General features: G+C 44.5%; 1 protein-coding gene across 1 annotated transcript in view; it reads right to left on the bottom strand.

Moving 5' to 3' along the window:
* The window catches only part of PDE1C (phosphodiesterase 1C), a gene marked incomplete at its 3' end in the record, with an annotated part of 555,036 nt that overhangs the window by 218,358 nt on the left and 312,175 nt on the right, over positions 1-24,503 (bottom strand). The window contains exon 4 of the mRNA XM_081971280.1: positions 10,008-10,121. Within this exon, the coding sequence (XP_081827406.1) occupies positions 10,008-10,121 (114 nt within the window). The remainder of the gene's footprint in view (positions 1-10,007; positions 10,122-24,503) is intronic.

Raw genomic sequence — 24,503 nt, 5'->3', positions numbered from 1 at the left:
CAGTTCTTCCAAACCTTTCAAGACTTCTATAGCAAACTTTAACACTGAATTTGTGATTGCGCGGCTGGCTGCCACGCGGTAACGACCTCGTCTGCTTTAGGGACCCTTGCTAGGGTGCACCTGAGCTAGGCTTTGGGACCCCCGAAGGGGTGAGAACCCTCGTTAGGGTGAGCCTAAGCTAGGTGGGTCTGGCTCTGCTAAGGAAGCACGGACACCAAGGTGTGTAAAAACGCACCAACCAGCTCAGCAGGATGCCAAAAGAACCCCGACTGGCTGATTGAGACGGTATTTATTAAGGCATACAAGAAGGGTTTTCGTAATACAACATACGGTTACATGATTGGTTAAAATCTTGTTGCAGGGCAAACTTAAGCAGGCTAAAAGCTTTCCATAGGATGTGGTTTTCTCTCATGCCCGGAGTTCTCTGGACAGGCTTTGTGGTTTAGCGTTTCTGCGTAAACAGCAGGTGCTTTCGCTCGACAAAGGATGTGGTATTTATGTCGTTAAGCATGTTAGCTACATCTCCTCTGTTTTTACTTTATTAAAGCTGAAAACATGGAGCTTTTACGTCCATGGAGGTGAGTGCTATCTCAGGTCGCGAGTTGCCCTCCGACCCCAAGCTTCCTGTGTCCGCACCTACCATACTCTCAGCGTCATCTTCCGAATCGTTATCCGAGGAGAAATGTAGCAAGGGTTGCTTACTCTCATCTGTTGGCACCAACATATATGTATTATTCTCAAGCATCATATTAATTTGTGCAGCAGCTTTTGCTTCAGCAATTGCATTCAAACTACGCTTTATCATAGATATAAAAATAGGTAATAAGCAGGGTAATAATATACATCCCATAGCAATCATTGCAACTAATATGAAGATAGCTTTCAAACCTGGGAATTTGGGTAAAATACCATCAAACATACCTCCAAAATCAATTCCAGTCCATGTCTGTACAGGAACATGGGCAATTTTCATCATTCTGTCAGTGATTTCCTTGATTACATGACCACTATCATCAATTTCAATACAACAATTACTTAGATTAAATTTTCCACAAACACCTCCTTCTTTAGCCAGTAAATAATCTAAAGCTAATCGATTTTGCATTATATATGTCCTACTTTTTACACTTTCAACAGCCAATTTATTTAAGGCTTTTGCAGTATCGTTAGTGATGATTTCTACCACCGCTTGAAGTCGTATAATGCGATTTAACAAATAACTGGGATCTCTGCCAAAGGATCCCGTGGTCCCGGGATCCTTTGGCAGAGATCCCATCATTTGCCCAATTTGCAGGGCCATAATAATTAATAATGCGTTCAGGAGGCCATTCATCATCTTTCCAATCTCCTATTTTTACACCAGTTCCTAGGGATATACTTCGTCTGCTACGGTGAATATTATCTAAGGTATCATAAACAGGCATTCCCAATTGGGTACGTACGGTCAATGGTAAAAGAAAAAAGCTAGGACGAATAGAAGCTAAAAAACAAGAGCCATACCACTGAGGAGGTAACCTATTATAAGCATAAGTTCCACATGCCCAATATAAGCCTGCAGGGGCTTGCCATTCTTTGGTATCTTCAGGTGTTTTTAAATAAGCCAATGCAGGAATGTTGGACAAAACAGGAAATTTGAGCATTGATCCATTAATGCTCCACCAGGAGCCGTTATTCCATTGGCCCAAACAAGGAGTGTCTCCTACATGGATTGTATGATCTGCAGTATTGTTACGACAAAAACATTCTTGCCCAATCAGAGAATTATCAATTCTCCATACTTCAGTACCATTTTGGGTAAAAGTATAATTAGATTGATGAATTACCAAATCAGTATAATTAACTTGATGTGCAACCCAAGGCCATTGGTCCCCCATGTTAGTTCCACCACATACAAAACAATTTTTAACAGTAAGCTCTTTAGCTATGGTTTCAGCGAGGCTAATAAACATATTATGAGCTTTTGGAGGCATTACCAAAGAGGATAATTGAGAAATAATTTCTTCAAAGTTTTGAAAAACAGAGATGATTTTACGAACCACTTTAGTTGTTGTTAATTGAATAATAATGTAGCCATACGGATCTGCCCCACCTCCATCAATTCCGAGACCTAGAAAACGGTACTGAGTGCTAGGAGTGGTGGATGTGTATAAATATATACAAACTTGGTTGCATTTGTTAAAATCACAGTCTGATGAAGCAGGTTCACGAGTAAGGTTAATGCCTTGAGGACCTCTATAATCAGGTTGAGCAGAAACATCTTTAGTATACCAATAATTGTAAGTGGCAGTAGCTCCTACATTGGATCCAGATATTTTTTGGAAAAGATATTTCCTGTCCTGTAAATATGCTCGTTGCCATCCAAGATTGCCACAAAGACGTCCTGCATTACCATAAGAAGATCCTTGACCTTTACTAATAGCCTCACATATGTCAAAACATGCTGATATTTTAGATTTGTCCTCTGGATACATTATGCGTAATGTATCCAGAACTTGATTGGGCTTTTGAAAAAATAAAAGGCAAATTTTCGCTAGGTCCTCCTTTATATCCATATACATAAAGGGAGGCAGTCTCTGGGCCTAAGGACTTTGGATCATAGCAATGAATCTTCCCAGATGATTCCTTACAACGATGGTACAAGGTAGCATTGTGCGTACAGGATGATAAGTCAGATGTACATTCAGGTTTGATGTTGGAATATAGCAGAGTTTTGGTAATGCGAGTACCTGTTCGTGTGATGGTAATGCAGTCATTACAACTTTGAGTGTCAGACGTGAGTGATGCAGCACGCCGAATTCGTGGGGAATGAGAGGACTGTTTCTGAAACAACAATAAGGTCAGTCTGGTGGAAGTGGCAAACCCTTTAACCATCTTGGTAATTTCACATTGATATAGTCCCAAATCTGCTGCCTTGGGGTTTTTTACAGTTAATTGAGTAGAACGAAAATGAAATGTTTGTAAATAATGTTCTGAATCCTCAGGAAGCCATGTGTTGTTAAAAAACCATTGCCAAAAAGTACCTTTTTTCTTGATAGGAGATCGTTGTCGACAAGACATGGTGGGAGCATATGGCACTCCTTGTATGAAGGTGTAGTGTACCTGGTGTGTTCGTATGAGGGAATTATATTTTGGAAAGTCAGGTACGTTTCGGCGAATCCTTGCTCCTGGGAGAGGCTCGCTTACTCCTGGTGCATAGTCTGGAATTTCCTTGGCTTTCCACAAACAAGCATTCACATCGCATGGCTCTGGAAAACAGCATGAAAAATGGCGAAGCAAAGTTCTTGAAGAGGGGTGCGAAGAGGTGCGGACAAGAGTCATCCAAGAAAGAAAAATTGAAGGTAATGGAGGATAAGCCACAGAGGGTGTTGAGTGGAGATAAACAGTTTGGTTAAAATAGGTGTTATTGGACAAAAATCCAATGCACGAGTAGGAGCCAATAGTTTGAGGAGTTACGTGTAAGGAAAGACGAACTTGACAAGAGTCATGATACAAGTATTGAATTAATATCAAAGGTTTTAAAGAAGGGAAAAGAAATTGGCCCTGATGCTGCAAGGCATAGGGACAAGCAGTGAGAAGAGTGTCTTTGAACACAAAAGTCACATGAGTGTCAAGAGGTGCAAAAATCACCTGAGGGTGAGCAATAAATCGAGCAGAGGCATAAGACAACAATGAGAGAAAGAGTTTAAAGAAAAAGGAGTGATATGTCAGGGGGAGAAGAAAAGGCAGGGTCATCTTGATCTTCTTCTGGTATGCGGTGATACGGACGAACACAACGAGCAGGAACCCAGAGAGTCTTGTCGTCAATTTGTACCGCTGCGTAGCCTTTTCCCCAAGTGATCAATTGTGCCGGACCTTTCCACTGTGGATCCGGCAATTGCCTGTAGTAAACAAGAGGTCGGGAGGCAGGGATAGGAGGTTTAGAAAAGTGATGAGAGGCTGCAGAGGAAGCAGGTGTGCCAGTAAGGTTAAGAAAGTTGATAGTATAAAGACAAGTATTTAGAATGTTTTGCAACATCGGGAGATTGGGGGGGTGTAACCCTTTTGACCCCATATGCCGATCAAGAGCTATTTTCAAGGTTTTATTTGCTCGTTCTACAATTGCTTGTCCTTTTGAATTAAAAGGAATTCCAAATTTGTGAATAATGGACCACCTATAACAAAATTGAGCAAAGGCAGAGGAGGTATAGGCGGGACCATTATCAGTTTTTAAAATTTTTGGACACCCCAATGTTGCGAAGGATCGAATGCAATGATTAATTGTTTGCTTGGTATTCTCACCCCTTTGCGGGGTTACCATAATAAAACCCGAAAAAGTGTCCACAGAAACGTGGAGGTATTTCCATGGGGCAAAGGGGGGATACTGAGTGACATCCATTTGCCAAGTTTCACAAGCCTCAGTACCCCTTGGATTTACTCCTTGCGGGATACTATTGGCTTGGAGACTACACATGGGGCACTGTTGAATGATGGCAGTAGCTTCTGCCATTGAAATGCCAAATTGCTTCATCAAGGCTTTTTTGTTTTGATGAAAAAAGGTGTGACTTTCACCTGCTGTCAATGGGGCAGGCTGAGGTGAAACAATAGTTACAGGCATCATTTTGCAGGCCTCATCTGCCATGTGATTTCCTTCCGATAGGAACCCAGGCAGATGTTGATGACTACGAATGTGTGCTACAAACAAAGGTTTAGTCCTTGCATGTAGTATTGTTTGCAGTTGTATAAACAATGTCAAAAGGGAAGGTGTTAAAGAGGGTGAGATATAGGCATCAAAAATGTGTAAAGTTAATTGAGCAACATACAGACTGTCTGTGATGATATTTAGAGGTTCGGAAGAAAATAATTCCAAAGCCAAAATGAAGGCTGCCAACTCAGCCTGTTGTGCAGATGTTTGTGTAGCTGTCAATTTCTTATGCCATATCTGTTGTGTATTCCATGTACATGCACCATGATTTTTGGACCCATCTGTGAATACGGTTAACGCATCTTTAATGGGTTGGGATGTTATTGGTGTGGAGAATTGTATCGGAATGGTCTTAATAACTTGTAGCCTTGGGTCAGCTGGCAGATGACATGAAATTTGACCAGGCCATTCCGTGAGTGCATCTTGGAGAAGGGTAGAATTTTGAAAAAGAGGCTCCCATTGAGATAGCTTGAAAGGGAGATAAAGTGTAACAAAATCCATTCCCATTAAGGCACGGGTTCTTTTTCGTGCCTTTTCAATGAGCAAAGCCATTTGGGCTGCTCTGGGTGTGAGTGAATTGCGAGGTGTATGTGCTTGATGTAACCATTCTAAAATGTAAAGTTTAGGTTTTGGGATCATCACTACTTGTATGATGATTCCTGTCAAAAGTTGAGGAGTTGCAAGAAGAGCCAATGAAAGGGGAGTGTGTGGAATTGCTCTATCCACCCATGTAGTTTGTAATGTAAGGTTGATCTTTTCCAAAGAATCAAATTGCTGCTGATTCAGATGTATGGTATCAGAAGGATGTTTAAGGCCTACCAAGCCTTGAAACAAGGGGGAAAGGTCATTTGTAGAAAGGGATAAATAGGGTCTAGCCCAATTAAGAGTTCCCAAGTACTGTTGTAGCTGAACCAATGTGGGATCAGGGGGAAGTGTTAAACGTGGTAATTCAGGTGCCGCAGCAGATGCGATTACTTTGTGACCCAAATATTGCATTGGGTATTGGTGTTGAATTTTTTCTGGAGCTATGTGAAGGCCTGCTGTATGTAACAAGGATTGTAAATGAGGTAACGTTTTTGATACTGTACCTTTAGGTCCTTCTGCTGCCAGCAATATGTCATCCATATAATGGTAGATCAAAAATGTAGGATACTTACGGCGAAAAGGTTGCAAAATTTTGTCAACATAGTATTGACACATTGTGGGAGAATTCATCATACCTTGGGGTAAAGATTTCCATTGGTATCGAGCAGTTGGTTTAGAATTATTATATTCAGGTATGGTGAAGGCAAAAAGAAGTCTATCCTCAGGATATAATGGGATAGAGAAAAAGCAGTCTTTTAAGTCAATAACAACAAGATCAAAGTCTTGTGGGATTAAATTTGGATTTGGGAGCCCACATTGAAGCGCTCCCATGGGTTGTAAAATTAAATTGATGGTCCTCAAGTCTTGTAAGAGACGAAAGTTCCCATTTTTCTTTTTAATAACAAATACAGGTGTGTTATAAGGGCTGGTGGATGGTTCAATATGGCCTAATTGCAATTGTTCATCCACCAGTGCATGAAGGGCCTGTAGTTTCTCAATGGGAAGAGGCCATTGATCAACCCAGATGGGGGTGTTAGTTTTAAGCGAAAGCTTAAGAGAAAATAATGACATGATTTTAAGGAATATTCAAGGTAGCATTAAGTTGAGAAAGCAAGTCACGTCCCCAAAGATTAATAAACAAAGGTAAGACGTAAGGTTTAATGTAAGCAGTAAGAGAGGAATGAGAAGTAGATGCAAAAAGCCACTTGGTGCTAACCTTGGCCGATTGGGCTCCGCCCACACCTTGCACTGAAGGAGAATCAGTCAAAGGCCATGAAGAAGGCCATTCGGATTGTTGGATGACAGAGACGTCAGCTCCAGTATCCACCAGTCCTGTAAAAGGACGTCCATTAAGAGAGACAGTAAGCAAAGGCTTATTAGGCTGGACAGGTTGATGTAAAGCATAAACTGAAGAAGTATCAGAAGAAGGCAGAATTAAAAGAGTTGCAACTATAGTATCAGCCGCTAGGTGGAAGCATCGATCTCCAATGCCAGCGAGGGAAATATTTTTTAAGGAGGAGGAGTCATAAAGAAAAGGAGTGGCAACCACACCTTCGAGGATGAGGGTGGAGTTAGGCATGAGCAAAAGTGGTTGAGAAGGCGGAAGTGGAGTCAATAAAGTAACTGACAGTGGGAGGGTAAAAACTGAGCCAGGATCATCATAAGTAAAAGCTTCTGAAAGTGCCACCGGATAGGCGGTGGGTAAAGAAAGCATGTCAGGGGACGGAGCATGCACCAAAGAGTGTCGAGAGGCAATAGACAAAATAGGAGGATCAGCCTTTGGAGTGGGGTTGGCTGAGGACCCCGAAATTAGTTTCCCGAGGGAGGGGTCTCAGGAGGGGGATTAGTACGGCATTGCGAAGCCCAATGAAAACCTTTGCGACAGCGAGGGCAGATGGTTTTAGGCTTCACCGTAGGGGTGGGGACCCCGAGAGCCCCTTGGTTGGCCTCCACCGCCTGGGAAATGGCACTGACTTTTAAAATGACCAGGCTTTCCGCAATTATGACAGTTGCCTGGGCGGGAGAGAGCAAGTGTGTCAGATACCGTAGCAGCGGGCGGGGGAGGGATAGCAGCAGAAATGGAGGAGGAGATAGCAGCGGCAAGAGCCCCCATTTTATGAGACGTTGTTCCTATGACACGACAAAGTTGCAAGAACTCAGCGATAGTCACTCCAGGTTTATTAGCAACAGTTTGTAAAACTTTCTGACAATCCTCATTTGCATTAGAATAAGCCAATTTAACCAAAAGTTCTTTCCTTGCAGCCTCATTGTCAATTTGTCTTTCTAAAGCAGTCTGCAAACGATTGATAAAGGAAGAGTATGATTCATGAGGTTCTTGCATAATTTTCAAAAAAGCCTGAGTGGCTTCAGTGGAAGAGTCATCTACTCGTTTTAGAGCATTCATAGCAAGTAAATGAATCAAGGCAAAGGCACGCCGAGGGCAATTTTGTTGCTGAACAAGAGTAGAAAATGCGCCTGTGCCTTTAAGATGGTCAGCAGTAACTTGAGGCGGAAGACCTTTGAGGACTTCAGCGTCAGCTAGTTTTTCATATTCAGACAGCCAAACAACATATTGAGCAGGATTCATCAGCATAGAGAACAGAGTTTTCCAGTCATACAAAAGCATTACAGAAGTTGCAGAAACGAGAGAATCCAACAAACCTTGAGTATAGCGGGACTGTAAGCCATAAGCGGAAACTGCTTCTTTTAGATTTTTTAAAACACGCAGTTCTATGTTGGAATGAACAGGAGGACCGGGAGCACCCGGGACAAACGTGAGGGGATAGGCAGCAGGGAGATCGGAAGAGTCAAGGGAAAAGGAGGGGGAGCGAAGAAGGGAGGAGATGTGACCACCCTGGGAAGGAGAAGGGGGGGAGGAAAAGGGGGGGGAACAGGCAGGAGAAAGAGAAGGGGGGGAAAGGGGGCAATCGGGAGCCGTATGAGGAAGATAGGGAGGGGGAGGATCAGCAGTTACAGGAGGAGACAAAGAAACTGTGTCAGAAGAGAAAGTGGAGGGGGGGGATGTAGCAGGAGGGAGGGAATCTTTGGGATAGACAATCTCAAGGGCAGACATAACAGCGCGCCAGGAAGAGATAACGCCAAAGGGGGCGCGCGGAGAAGAATGGAGATAAGTGCCAAGGCGTTCCCATGTGGAACGTTTAAGAGTTCCAGATTCAGGGTAAGCCGGGCAATGGCGATAGACATAAAAAAGAAGTTGATCGATATCAGATTTAGAAAGAGGGTAGACAGTGGTGTCGTTGAGTTTCTGCAGACTATTGGCTTGCTTGATTAGAAGGGAAAGCTCAAGCCTGTGAGAGGCGTGAGACTTTGAGGGTGAAGTGCCCATACTTACGAAGCGCTTGCCCGCCAGGTGCGTAAGATGAGAATCAAGGCGCCGAACACGTGGACACGGGACTCGGCGTGAGACAGCCGAAGGCAATTCGGCACGTCGGGGTCACCAGTTGTGATTGCGCGGCTGGCTGCCACGCGGTAACGACCTCGTCTGCTTTAGGGACCCTTGCTAGGGTGCACCTGAGCTAGGCTTCGGGACCCCCGAAGGGGTGAGAACCCTCGTTAGGGTGAGCCTAAGCTAGGTGGGTCTGGCTCTGCCAAGGAAGCACGAACACCAAGGTGTGTAAAAACGCACCAACCAGCTCAGCAGGATGCCAAAAGAACCCCGACTGGCTGATTGAGACGGTATTTATTAAGGCATACAAGAAGGGTTTTCGTAATACAACATACGGTTACATGATTGGTTAAAATCTTGTTGCAGGGCAAACTTAAGCAGGCTAAAAGCTTTCCATAGGATGTGGTTTTCTCTCATGCCCGGAGTTCTCCGGACAGGCTTTGTGGTTTAGCGTTTCTGCGTAAACAGCAGGTGCTTTCGCTCGACAAAGGATGTGGTATTTATGTCGTTAAGCATGTTAGCTACATGAATTGAAATGTTTTCTTTATGGAATGCCTTTGGCCTATCCTTCTCAGTATTGGATAAATGACAAAAACAAATCTCCTTTATCAAGTTTTGAACTGTTAATGGTTTTAGTGATAGTGATTTTAAAGTTAATTTCAGTTGAATTGCATTTGTTTATTATGTCAATTTGCTTGTATTTGTATGCTGCCATAATGTGCAAGGATTCCTTGCAGTTAATAAACTATAATGGTGATCATAATTTAAAATGTACATGGTGATCATTAGATAGAACAATAAATTATTAATACTGTTTCTTGAATTATCATGCAAATAGAAAAATGGCGTTTAAACTGAATGATATTTTAAAAAATGGAATATAAGTTGAACAAAAATTTTATATAAAAATTAAAGATGGCTAAATTGCCAAGCAAATGTTTTAATAATTCTGAACTGAGTACATTCTTTGTGCCTCTATATAGAAAAAAATCATGTCAGCCTTGTGCTTTCTGGATGTGGCCAGGTAGATAAGTTTTAATTTATGTCTTATTAAAAAATCATTTTCATCTCACACAAATGAAAATAGCTGCAGCTGTTAGATAAGAGACCGTGTTTGGCGGAAACTTGGTGAAAGAATACTGGAATAATGCTAACATTTTCATTTCTTAAGATAACATATTTACTGATTGTGGTATTTCTAGGAACATACATTTTTTAAAATTTTATTAGAAGAGAAATGATTTTTATATGTATATAACATGCCCTACAGTCTAAAAATATTATGAAGTATTGAGTTAAAAACAAAACATACATATACTGAAATAATTATCTCACCTAGTTTCATCAATATATACAGATTCCAACACGGTAGCTGCATATTCTAGGTTCTTTTTTAGATCAACAACAGAAGCCTCTCCTTTCTCCAGTTGCTTTACCAAAGATCGTAATCTGTGAGAAGAAAACAAAAATTTGATTCATAGAATTCTGTTTTTCAAATTTTATGTACTGTAAGTGCCACTTAATATCCCCCATAACATTCTAAACTTCTTAATAGCACAGTCATAGCTGTAATAAATGAAGGTTACTATAACTATATGCAATCCTAGGACACAGAAATCACAGTATCATAGCAAACCTACTATTGTCTAGATTAATTAATACCACAATAATAGAAGATTCATTTTCCTAAAAGCTTTTTCAATATGGCTTATAGTGTAATTTAAAATGTGCAAGCATTAAAAATTAGTTACAAAGAAACAAACAAAGAAAATAATATATACAGTATATATTACAAGACAAACTTTATTAAAAAATATATAATTTTCTAAAAACAAGAACAAGTCCAATGACTGCATCATTAGTATTTACAAATACAATAAATGCCTTTTATTTTAACAAGAAAGATTTTCTGCACTACCACAGGAAGCTTTATTTGTAAATACCAATATGGCACATGCAGATTGAAAAAAGCAAACTAAAGACAAGGAAAAGAACTGCTCATTATAGGAATTGTTGCAAGAATAAGAAGCAATATCCAAAAAGTAGTCTCCAGAAAGAAGAAGGGGTAGTAAGGACAATATAATTTGAAATACTTATATAAAACCAAGATCACTTATTAAGTTACATATTGTACATCATTTTTTAAATATGGTATGTAGATAGAATAAATGAGAAATTATATGACAAATTGCATGTAAAAGTTTATAAGAATTACAGGTAGTCCTCACTTACTGATGGTAATTGGTACTGGAAAGTGTCAAATTACAAATTAAATCAACTGTTTGATTTTTTTATGAGGACACATCTTCATTGGGAAACAGCTATTCCGAAATAATGTGTTGTTGTCTGATTTCATGAACAATATGTCAGCACTCCTGGTCACAATTCAGTAATAAACCACAATTTCTTGATTTTACAGTTTAATTCAACTGCTAGTCTAGAACTTGGCAGAATTGCCATATGCACAATAAAAGTTTTTACTGGAAACAAGATTGATGCCAAATAAAATGGCTTATTCCCTATTATCATTGCAACAGTACAGTCTCTCTGTTATACTCACAGATGTTTAAATCTATTGATTTTCCTTCACACTCTTCATAAATTAATGGATTATTTGCTAGTATACATATAAACTCGGTGAAACCAGTCTTAATAGCAGTAATCTTAGTGGATAACCAGCTAAATATGAGTCAGCAATGTGCAGGGGCAGCCAAAAAAGCCAACACAATCTTAAATTGGATTAAAGAGAGTACAGTCGAAATCAAGTGAGCTACTAATACCATTCTATAAAGCCTTAGTAAGATCACAACTAGAATATTGCATCCAGTTTTGGTCACCACACTATAAAAAAGATTTTGAGACTCTAGAAAAAGTGCAGAGAAGAGCAACCAGAATGATTAGGGGACTGGAGAATAAAACATATGAAGAATGGTTACAGGAACTGAGCAGGGCTAATTTAGGGAAGAGAAGGACAGGGGACACATGGGGGCTGTGCTCGAATGTCAGGGGCGAGCGCATGCACAAAGGCCACACGCAGATTGCATTTTGTGGGTTCAGGCTCATGTGCATGCTTTGGGCACTCAGTCCAGAAAAGGTTAGCAATAACTGGTATAGGGTCTCCTGCTTGTAGGGGACAGGGGGGGGGGGTTGGACCAGAGGTGGGTTCCTACTGGTTCGGACCGGTTTGGTCAAATCTGTAGTGGTTTGCTGGCCTGGGTTGCCGGAACTGGCAGTGATACAGGCCAGCCACGCCTCCGAACCAATTCCTTGGTCGGCATAGCATGGGTTTTTTTTTTCATTTTTAAATGTTCTGCACATGCACAGATCTATTTATGGGCAACTGTGCATGTGCACAAAATTGTGTGCACACCAAACCGGCAGTAATGCCAGCAGCAATCCACCCCTGGGTTGGACTAGATGACCTACAAGATCCCTTCCAACTCTGTTAATCTAATCTTGGTGGCCTTGATGTAATCTGCCATCTCTGGATTGAGAAATTCTTAACTCTGGTACACAGGGGAAAGCAGGAAGAAGAGATAGAGTTATTGCTTCAGTAATAATGGGATTGTTTAAATGATAAGAAAGAATAGAAAGTGGATGTTTGCACCCAAAGCGCGAATAAAAAGAAGAATTTAAGGAAATAAGAGTTATCAAGCAAAGATTGTTCCAAGCATTATAGGACAATAAAGAGAAAAGAATAGAAGCATTTGAAGGATTGGGTAATATTCAAATGACAAAAAATATATACTTCAAAGAATAATAATCTCAAGAGTTGAATCCTATCTCAACTGCCGGAAAGACTCAAGTATGATCAGGAAGAGAATTGAAGTTTGCACTGGATCTATAAGCAGACAGGAAGGGACTTTGTCATAGTTGTCTGGGAGAATTTTCATCTACAACACACTAGGGTCTCAAGAATTCACATGTAGAAGAACAGCAGGGGACACTGTGCCAGAGCTATCCTTGGCACTATCTAGGTTTTCAGCAGCCTAAGAATGATCCAGAGATGGAGAGCAAGCTGAGTCCCACAGGATGAAGATCCAGGGGATAACAGATACAAGATTACTCAGTTGAAAGGAAATCCTTCATAGAAGATAGAGGATTAGGTTTTATCTCTTGAATAGCCTTCTTGCCTTATATTCAAGCTTTATCTTAGAACTGGAAAGTATCTTCATCTGCTGATTACTCAGTGTTTCATTCTCAATATTTCTTCTATGTTGCCCCTCTACTAGATGTACAATGAACTCACTGATCACTCTACTAACTTGCCCTGTGATTGCTAATTAACATTGTCTTCATGGTCATATTTTCTCATTTTAAACTCATCATATGACTTGAAATTCTGTTTCACTAATCTTAATTATACGTGATGAAACTAATGAAAGAAAATATTTTGCATAACACATATACCGTATTTTTCAGAGTATAAATCACACCTTAATTTTGTGGGAGGAAAAATGGCTAACATCTTTGCTGCCTCAGTTGGAGATGGGGATGCCGGGCACCCCATTCATGGTGGGGCACAATTTGGGGGTGGCAGGTGGGGCAGGGGATGGGGTGCTCGCCATCCCTGCCAGTGGCGAAGAAGTTCCCCAGGCACTGCTGGACTCTCCCCTCCTCTCACTCGTTGGGGGGGTGAAACTTTGCCTGGTGCGCTGCCTCTCCTCTCGGCTGTTATCCAGGAGAGAGGGCACGAAACCATGGTCGCTGGCAGCGACACTTAAGGGCGTGGGCTCTAAAAAGCAGCTGCCAGGACACCCCATTCCCTGCCCCACCTGCCACAATTATAACCCACCATGAAATGTGCATCTTAATAGATCCACGACGTGGGTTTCCTTTGCTGCCTGTGCACTCCAGGGGGCCAGCAGCCAAGCCGCCAAGGTGGCAATTGGCCGGCTGCCTCTAATCTGCCTGCCCTGTGTCCACGCCTGGCTCCTTCGCCCGACTGTGCTGGCCTCTTGTTTTTCTCCCTGCCTCCCCCAGCTGATGGTGCTGGCCAGGAGAAAACAGGCGGTGAGTCTATAGAGGAGGAGGAGGGCGCGTGGCTCTGCGATGTGCACCAGGGAACTGGGAAGGAAAGCATTTTCAGGTGGCAGCATGTGCTGGAACTGCCTGCCACTTGAAACACGATGCACTTGTTTGGTCTCGGTACGTGCCCTTTTTGGAATTGGGGAGGGGACCCTGCAGCCCAAAAATGCTTTCATTGAAAAGGCTTTCATCGCAGTTCCCCAGGCAGCTTCAGGAATCAGGCGGCATGTGAAAGTGAGGATCCCAGCTGCATGGAACCCCCAGAAAATGCGACGTACAGAGCTGGTGGGTGGAGCTATATTTGGAGTATAAGATGCATCCAGATTTTCACCCTCTTTTTGGGGGTAAAAAGGTGCAACTTATACTCTAAAAAATACGGTATGTATTAAAAATATATCATTGATTCATAATAGATTCCAGAGGAAAACTCTTTAAGAAGCACCATCAACATAATGGTTTGGCAGACCAACTAGTTCTCATTCTGATCTGTTGAGACCAGTTACTGTTACGTATGTATGGACATTGTTAAATTTATATGTTCTCCAGTGCGCTGCTTGGAGAGTCCAAGGAAGGGTTAACACAGCCTGTTTGCCTAAGGACTGAGTAGATTTTTCCCCTCTGGTCACACCTCCTTTGCCTCTTCAGGATCAGTTTTAAAAACTCAGTCCGCCCGATAGGACTAGTTTTGGGGAGCTCTCAGTTTTTGGATAGATAGGCTGAGTTCTCCAATAGAATTTTTAAAACAGTTAATTGGTTAGTGTTAGGATTTTTCCCCAATTTTCTTATATTGTATTTTTCTTTTATCTACGTGTGGATCATTAATTGTACTAGAAGGCTGAGGCTGCAATCGAGTTCTACAGCTGCTCCTAGTCGCAGCTGGTGGAATGAGCGAGGCCGCTAGTCCGGCGTCTGCTGGCAAGCGCAGGGAAGACGGTAATCCCCCGTTCGTCCCTGGCCGCCTTGGGGAAGGGGTTTTTAAAAGCCCTTGCTTCCTCAGGCGGTGTCTTTAGCCAATCGGGAGAGCGGCGGCCATTTTGGAAAGCGCTGAATTGGCGCGCTTTTCAGCGACAGCCAATAGGAGACCCCTGACACTCTGGGCTGCGTTTTTTGGCGCGCGAAAGAGCGCGGTGGCCATTTTATTACTGCTTTTTACCGGATAGCAACAGCAGCTTACAGAGCCTCTCCGCCTCACAGCAGATCGCCACGGAGGATTGCAAGGGCCTGACTAGGTCTCCAGCAGGCCTAAAGTCCCTCTCAACGTTAGGGGGAGCGGCAAGGAGTGTCCTGGTGTCGAATTCAGCCTCCTAGCAAAATCTGCAGACGCTTTGGAGCCGTCTGGCCAGCGTCCATTGCCCTTCCCTCAGCAGCGACCTCTTCTATTCAAGCTAAACACTTCAGATGGCTGATGAAGGTTTGGAGCGAAGGGAGGAGCTGGCAGGGCCATCTGCTAAGCGCAGTAGGCCAGATCTCTCAGGCCAAGGGAGAAAGGGAAATAAGGGCACAGGGGGGAAAGCTTCCCATTCTTCAGCTGGGAGCAAGGCCCCCAAACTCCAAGGGGACAAGGGGCAGGAATCTCTAAGAGAAAAGTCTGCTAGGCCCCAGGTTCCTCTGTCCTCTTTGCCATGCGAGGCTGGGCCAGTTCCTTCCCCACCCATTCAGAGGGAGGTAGAGCAGGGGGATGATATAGGGGATAGGTCTCCTTCCTTCTGTGACAGGGACTCGATGTCAGGATCCCCTGCAGCCTCTCTGGGTTACCCAGATTCTCCTAGCTCTTCAGTCAGGGAGGATCTCCCCTCATTTCAGTGTTGTTTCCATGCAGAGGATCATAGGGATGCCTCTAGGGGTGGCAAGGGTCAGGCCTATTCCCGAACCAGGCCTGTGGAGGACAAAGGCCCAGCTATGTCAGCAGAAATGAGGGAGCTCATTACGCAGGCCATTTCCCAGGGAGTGGTGGAGGCCATGAGGCTACAGGAAGGCAAGGGTGGCAAGGCCTCTAGGGCTGTTCGTCCCCCCGGGGAAAAACAGGCCCGAACCCTCGATTCCCCGGGCACTTCTGTCACCACGGAGGTGTCTGCGTGGGAGGAAGAGGCTGCTGATGAATTTGCACTCTCGGAGGATGAGGACATGCCTCCAGACAAGCCTTCCTTCACTGGCCTCTTCAAACCATCCTTGTTCAAGGCTATTTTACACAAGGCCAGAGCTTCTACTGAGCTTGGGGCCAAGCCTAAGGACAAGGCAGTTCCCTCTGCATCTCAGGACCTCATGGCAGGGCTGTTCAGCGAAACAACCCCGGACCCTGAACTGGTACCAGTCCCTGACATGTCCATGGAGGTTATCCAATGCCAATGGGCGCAGCCAGGTACCCTGGCCAACCCTAGTGGTGCAGACAAAACCCTGTACCCCTTAGAGCCAAAGTTGGAGGATGTTTTGAAATTGCCAGAGGTAGACGCTCCCGTGGTCTCTCTGACCTCCAACTCAAATCTTCCTGCTGAGCTCTTAGAGGGATTAAAAGCAGAAGATAAGAGATCAGAAAAAGCCTGTCTCAAAATGCATCAGGCGGCCGCCTGGGCGATCAAGACCTCCACTTCTGCCTCGTTTTTTACGAGGGCGTCCTTGCTGTGGCTGCACCAACTCAGATCTCAGCTTCCATCTGAAGCATCTAGTTGGCGACATGATCTTAATAAGATCATTATGGCTGTGGAATATTCCGCTGATGCCTCCCTGCATGCAGCGAAGTTCGCTTCCAGGGCTCTAGCGTCTAACATTACTTCTCGCCGCCTGCTATGGCTCTGACACTGGCAGGCGGACATGAAGGCGAAATGGAAGCTAGCTTCAGCTCCATTCAAGGGGGGCAATCTCTTTGGGGACTCCCTTGAGAAATTCTTGATCGAGACGAAGGATAAGAGGAAAATCCTTCTGTCCACCTTCAAGAAAAATGACAAAAAGGGCCAGGGTACATTCAGAAAGCAGGCCTTTCAGGCGCAGGACAGTGCCCAGGCCTCCACTTCATCTTACTCTTCCCAGAGACCATACAACCAGTCTACTGACAGGTCCCAGGAGCGCAACAACTATGCTTCCAGGGGCAGGCAGTTCAATCAGGGTTCCTTTCGGAAGCCCTTTCGTGGAGGTTCCCACAACTGCCAATTTAGACGTGGGAAGTGACCGCCTGGGTTCTCCTCCCATCGGGGGCTGCCTGCAATTCTATGCAGACTGTTGGGAGGAAATAACCTCAGACAGGTGGATTTTAAACACCATAAGGAGGGGGCTAACATTGGAGTTTCTGTCCTTCCCTCCGCGAACCTTTGTTCGCTGTCCCCTAGCCAAGAATCCCATAAAAAGGTCACTCATGCAGGCAGAAATAGATCATCTTCTGTAAATCAATGCAATAGAGCCAGTCCCCCCAGAACAGGAAGGGAGGGGGTTCTATTCCATTCTCTTCCTGGTTCCCAAAAGCTCGGGGGGGGGAGGGCCATATTAGATCTGAAGCGCCTGAACAGACATCTGGCCTACAAACGCTTCAAAATGCAGTCCCTTCAGTCGATCTTAAGCTGCATATGACAAGGAGATCTGCTCACCTCCATCGATCTCAAAGAGGCATATCTGCATGTGCCCATTCATCCCTCCCACAGGAAGTTCCTGCAACTGTACTACAACGGAAAGCACTTCCAGTACAAGGCTCTTCCGTTCGGACTTTCTTCTGCACCCAGAACGTTCACGAAGCTTCTTGCGGCTGTGGTGGCCCACCTGCGCAAGCTTCCCATCCGTCTGGAGTGCTATTTGGACGACATCATCATTCACTCGAGAACTCGTCCACAAGCGGTGAGAGATGTAAACATCACAGTTCGCACCTTGCAGGACCACGGGTTTTCTGTAAATGTGGAAAAAAAGCAACATGAACCCTGCTACGCGCATCCAACACCTGGGCACCATAATCGATTCAGTCGCATGCCAGGTGTCTCTGTCTCCGGAAAGACTCCGCAACCTCAGAAGCAGAATCCGGTTGTGTCGCAGGAACAAGACCTGGCAGATAGTGCAACTATCTCAACTGTTAGGGATCATGATTTCCTGTCTCAACATTGTTCCCTGGGCACGTCTCCATGCAAGGGAGCTGCAATGGTTCTTGCTTCCAATGCAAAGAGCAAAAATCAGCAACTCCACCAGGAAGGTCCGTATTCCACCGAAGGTGACACGTTCTCTGAGTTGGTGGCAGTCACGGGCGGTGGAGATGGGCTGTCTATTCAGGGAACCCGACAGAATTGTGGTAACGACCGATGCCAGTCTGTACGGTTGGGGAGTGCATTGCCAGGGACAGTTGGTGCAAGACAGGTGGACAAGCATAGAGGCAGCCCAGAACATCAATTGGCTGGAGCTCAGGGCAGCCCGTCTTGCGCTGAGGAGATTTGCAGTTCAGCTAAAGGGTCTCCACGTTCTGCTGCTTACTGACAATGTGGCCACAAAGGCCCATGTGAACCGACAAGGCGGTACCCACTCCAGAAGGCTCATGTCAGAGGCAAAAGCCCTGGGTCGATGGGCGGAGATCCACTTAACGTCGCTGAGAGCGGATCACATCTCCGGCACCAGCAACGTGAGTGCGGATTGGTTGAGTCATCAGACCATCGACAACTCGGAGTGGCAACTACATCCAGACTTATTCGCCCAGGTGGTAAGACGGTTCGGCCTCCCACAGGTCGACTTGTTTGCCACGGCGGCAAACATGCAACTCCAGCGGTTCTTCTCCCACTACAAGTCGACGCAAGCAGAGGGGACAGATGCCCTGAGGACCAACTGGCCGTCGGGCCTACTTTATGCCTTTCCGCCCCTCCCTCTGATTCTGCAGGTGATCAACAAGCTGCTGAAGGAGGGGGCGGAGCTCATTCTGGTGGCTCCACACTTGCCCAGGAGATCCTGGTTCGCGGATCTGGTCGATCTGTCTGTGGAGAGACCGTGGAAGATTCCCCCAGACCAGATATCCTTGCGTCAGGGGGCCATCAACCATCCGGAGCCCCAGTGGTTACAATTAGCCGTCTGGCGCTTGAGGGGCAGCTCCTGAAAGATCAAAGCCTCTCAGACAAAGTCATCCAGACCATTCAAGCTTCCAGACGTCCGGCCACAACTCGCATTTATGATGCAACTTGGTCTGCCTTTTCTGCTTGGTGTAGGCAACGGGACATTGACAGTGTTGGGGCTTCCATCCCACAGTTGTTGGACTTCCTTCAGAAGGGTTTGGACAAGGGCCTGGCTCCGGCTACCCTCCAGCTACCCTCCGGCGTCAGGTTGCTGCGTTGTCCACCATCCTGTCTAGATATCATTCTCAGTCCCTGAGTCACCATCCTCAGGTCAAGAGTTTCTTGAAGGGAGCCTCCAACATACGTCCTCAGGTGGTACATAGGTACCCGACCTGGAACTTACCTTTTGTCTTACAGGCATTAACGGCTGCTCCCTTTGAACCTTTGAGGAAGGTTTCTCTACGACATCTGACCCTTAAAACCGCTTTCCTCATAGCAATCACTTCAGCCAGAAGGGTGTCTGGGATTGCTGCCTTCTCGGTCAGAGAGGAGCTGTGCATCATCCATCCAGACAGGGTCATCCTGCGTCTGGATCCAGCCTTCTTGCCGAAGGTGAATTCCCACTTTCATAGATCTCAGGAGGTGATTCTCCCGAATTTCTGTCCCAGCCCTCAACACTCCAAGGAGCGCAGGTGGCACAAATTGGATGTGTGAAGGGCAGTTCGCCTTTACCTAAAACGGACTAAGGACATCAGACACTCTGAGGCTTTCTTTGTGTCTTTTCAACTGGGAACGCTGGGTCACAAAGTATCATCATCAATCATCGGACGATGGCTGCGGGCTTGCATTAAGATGATATATGACCTCCAGGGCAAGCCGGTTCCAGCACATGTAACGGCCCACTCCACCAGAAGTGCAGCCACAACTGCGGCCTGGGCGACTCAGGCATCTATTCTGGACATTTGTAGAGTGGCCATGTGGGCGTCGCCCACAGCCTTTATTAGAAACTATAAGATCAATTCCTTTGCCTCTGCCGAAGCCTCCTTTGGCCGAAGAGTGTTGCAGAAGGTTATTGAGGCTCCGGACAATGCTACTTCTTCCCGCCCTGGGACACAATAGCTTGGGCATGTCCCTTCCTTGGACTCTCCAAGCAGCGCACTGGAGAATGACCGTTGTCTTACCTGAACGGTCGTTCTCGGGGCGCTGCGGGAGAGTCCAAGACCCGCCCAGGGTTGTTGGATAGCACCGAGACTATTTTTGTACACAGGTGCGAGCTGAGGGCGTCTTCGTCGGACAAGACCTCGTTTTTAAAACTGATCCTGAAGAGGCAAAGGAGGCGTGACCAGAGGGGAAAAATCTACTCAGTCCTTGGGCAAACAGGCTGTGTTAACCCTTCCTTGGACTCTCCCGCAGTGCCCCGAGAACGACCGTTCAGGTAAGACAACGGTCATTTTCACATGCTCACCAGGGATTGGTTGCCCAAACCCTGGTAAATTTAAACAACTGTCATTGGCTGGCTGGTATGCTGGAGCTCCTTAAAAGGTGAGCTCTGGCAGCTCAGCCAGCAGAGCGCAGTCACTTGCTCTTGTAATAGAAAGTGCTGAAACTCACTCGCACCTCTTGCCTTCTCCTTCTTGCCGATCTAACACTGGCAATGAAGGACAAAGGGACCTGAGAACACTCATTGGACAAGCAGCCATTTCGCTCAAGGACCAAGATCCTGCACCACAGCATGAGATGGCATTGCAAGCATCCCCTGCACCAGCGATCTTTGACCTGCAGACGGAGGACTGGCACACATACATGTGGCGATTCTGGATGTTCCTGGAAGCCAATGACTACCAGGACTGGCCGGACAATAGGAAGTGGGCATTATTCCTAACTTACTGTGGAACAAAAAACTTTAAGATGTTGATTGCCCCAGACAAAATAGAGACCATCGCATGGACAACCCTACAATGCACCCTGGAAGACCAATGCATGCCATCTGCTGCCCCCATGCTGAGCCGGAATGAGTTTTACCACCGGCGCCAATGGGAAGGAGAGATGGTGAATGATTTTGTGGCCAGCCTCCGAGAAATCGCGACCCGGTGCGAATTCATCAACCTAGAAGAAATGATAAAGGACCGAATCATCCTAGGAATGAGAGATCTTTCCTTGCAAAAGAAATTCCTAATCAGAAGGGGAGTCTCATTCAAGGATGTGGTCGAGGAAGCCCGGGCAGCTGAGTCATTGTATAACTCAGCAGCGCACATAAGGAAAACCAGTGGGGTACACCAAATGTTCTGGGAACCCGACTGGGCATCTGAAGTTCTGGAGTATGATGATGAAGGGGGCAATCCCGATGCCATCCACTGCATATACCCAGAGAGGAGACAAAGCACAAGGGACATAGAGGGCAGGCAGCCACATTGCCCAAGCTGCATGGATTCCATTCAAGAGCGGTGTGCTGTTTCTGAGAAACCATCTGCTGTAGATGCCAAAGGAAAGGCTATATTGCTGAGGCATGCAGAGCTTCCCAGCCCACCCCGTCCCAGCCAAGACCCATGGCTCCACAGGGGAGACCAAACAACCCATGACCTGGCCAACAGTGGAATAGGTGGAGAGAGGAACAGTACCAAGCGCAGAGGGAGATCCATCACACCACTGTGGGCCACTCAGACACCTACGAAGGTGTCTGTTTGTTAGATGCTGCTCGTTGATACTGTTTGATACTGCTCGTGGCAATAATTGCTGGACATTTTGAGCTTGCTGAATATATACTTGTGTGTGCTTTCTGGGTGTGGTTGCTGCTGCAAACTCTGGCAGAAACTACTTAAAGGTTTGAAGAAACTTGCAATAAGAATCAATAAGGATTTGAACGGATTACAGAAAAAGACTGTTCTGTATTTTTTTAAAAAGCAATACAAAATTGGTTCATTTGTTCAGAGTTAAAGGGACATGTTATTCTGGACAGGTTTTTTGGGGGACTTACTGATATTTTGACTGGAAAAATGTGGCATACTTAATTTGCTTACATTGTGTTTAAAATTTCACTATGCTTATTTTATGTACATTATTTTAGCATCTACAGTAGTCCTTAATTTATGAGCACAATTAAGATTAAGTTTCAGTCACTAAGCAATGTGGCCATTACTTTACTACATTACTTAATGACCATAATACCATCACTTCCTGCTGCATTGATAACAAATTTTACCAATCATTGGCTGAGGACCCAACCAGTTCAAGTCCTTCCAGGCTTGATCCTTCCCAGTCCCAAGACTCAATAAAGGTTTCTTCCAACTCCCTCACTTGCTTACTTCCCCCCATCTCTGCCCTTTTGCTAAACAATACCCAGCACTATGGAGCTGTAAGCAGCCCCAGAACTGCTTGGCTGTTTGCCACACACTGGGAAGCCATAGCTGCCCAAGTCCAGTTCTAGTCATGCTTGAGACTCCTGCTGCCCTGAACACCACTGCTGTCTTCTTGATCCTGGAAACCACACCCAGCCTGGTTGCTGGAGCTGGCGTCTGACTTTCTTATTGATTTTTTTACTGTTCAAAACCAGCCCAAGCCTCTATCAGGAGCTTTTTGCAACAACAGTGGCAAAAGTCAGCAGAGGTGGCAAGTGCAGGATGGCAGGGGACTAAATGGGCATAGAAGGCAGGGATGGGAAGGAATGGAAGTGCCTCTGCAATGGGTGTGGGAGTGCCCCATAAGTGTGCTTAGTTTGAAATATAATATATTCCAGAAATATTTGAGTTTTCTCTGTTGGCACTCATTACTTCCTTAAAAGAGAATCTGTAAAACTAATGGTTATCATTGCTTCTTTACTTCACTACTTTGCAGAATTTAGTTTGTTGGCCTTTGATGTACAGAATACCCATCAGAAGCCTTGTCCAAATAGCTTCAAAGAAAGAAGGAAATATTATAAATATAATCTTTATTGTCATTGTACTTAAATACAACAAAATTGGTTTTTTTTTTGTATAAGTATACAGTAATAGAGTATAAATATAATATAGTAATATCTATGACCAAATATATTTTGATAAGATCTCTTTTTGTAAAAGGAAGACAAACCCTATCACAATATTTTTGGAAGAGCAAAATGATTTTCATGGGTGATGTCAAAAAAGTAAGATTTTTTTACAAGAGAAATGATAAACAAAGGTGTATGCTGACATCTCCAATTTTAGATAAACCACAGTAGCAAAACTGAAACAATTTCCTACCAATAGCATACAAAATGCTATTATTGACAAACAAGGCTCTGATATATGCCCACACTATATAGTGAGTCTTAATGCATGCTTGAATCAATTTTTTAGAAATGTAATAGCAGCTTGCTGAATCAAGAACCGGTAAAACAATCTGATATCTACACACAGATATACAGACACTTTGAATCACATAGCAATTATTATTAGGAAGTTAGTTGTTACCAAAATGACTGCACATACAGATTATTAATAGTGCAATTATCAACAGCATACCTAGTTTGTGAATATAACATTTGAATAGAGGTTGGTGGAAAAGAGACATTTGCATTCATGTAAGCACATAATGACAGCTTGATGTCAGAAATAAGAAAACAATTAGCAGCATCCTGAATTCAGGTATTTTTAAAACTTTCAGCAGCAATAAAAACAGGTTTATCATTTAGAAGGTAAGGCAAAACAAGCTTTTCACAGACAATAAAAAAGATCAGTGTGGTCCGTCACTGAAAGTCAAGAGAATAGAGACATGTTTCTATAAATATCTGTAAAAAGAAAAAGAAGTATCTTCCCTAGTGTGTACCAATCCATGTTTGACACCCTTGCCCGTGATAAAATACTTGACATTAACTGCCACTAGTTCGAGACATTCTTCTGAAAATTGCTTCTTATCTTTTCTAAGTGTGAAACTCAATCTCTGTATTACTATAGCAGATCATTTTACAAAGCACAAGCAATTATGACTTGATGACTTGTCAGATGCCGGTTAATAGACTTTCCTACTTATAGTTCTAGCTGCTATCAGTCAAGCAATGGACACAAATAGAATAGCAATCATGAACTAGCACCGACTCATTACATGGCTATTCATTTGTTCCCCTAAATGCTAGCAAGTTAAATACATTTTAGTGTCACTTCGTCCTTTTTGAAAAATGTATTGTATTTCTATATTCATGATCAGACATAGATACACACACACACACATTCTAGCACTTAAAAATCCAAGTAATTCAGAATAGAGCTGGAAGGAACCTTGCAAATCTTCCAATCCTACCCCCTGCTGAAGCAGGAGATGAACCTATGGCACGCGTGTCAGAGCCCTCTCTGTGGGCATGTGTGCCGTTGCCAAGCCCAGCTCCATCATGTTTCTCTATCACATTTCTCACCGTCATTTCTCGCTGTCGTTTCTCGCCATCATTTGCAGGGAAACAAAAGTTTGTGGGACTAAAATAAAATACTCAATCAATTCCAACTTCTTGTGAAGGAAAAAGAACTCACGAAGTTGGAATTGATTGAGTGAACTTTTTCGCTTGCATGCTTCACAATGGGGGAGATGGGGTCTCCTCCTCTTGAAGCCTATTATAACACGCAGGCACAATGCAATCCTGTGTCATCTCAGCTTGTTCTGGCCTCCCAGATGTCAGTTGCTTTTCCTGCAGAGCTGCTTGTGTTGGGATGACCCACCTCCCCGCAACCAGCTGGGCTTTGGCATGCTACTCCTGAACTCATCAGCCTATGGATGTCAGATTCCCATCACCCAGCACCAGTTCAGGGGTTCCTTCCCCCAGGGAAAGGGAAGGAAAGAGAGGGAGGGAAAG

Source organism: Natrix helvetica, assembly GCF_964273705.1.
Source record: "Natrix helvetica genome assembly, chromosome: Z".
Classification (NCBI taxonomy): Eukaryota; Metazoa; Chordata; class Lepidosauria; order Squamata; family Natricidae; genus Natrix; species Natrix helvetica.
The sequence above is the reverse complement of the archived record's forward strand: the minus strand, read 5'-3'. Positions and strand labels throughout refer to the sequence as shown.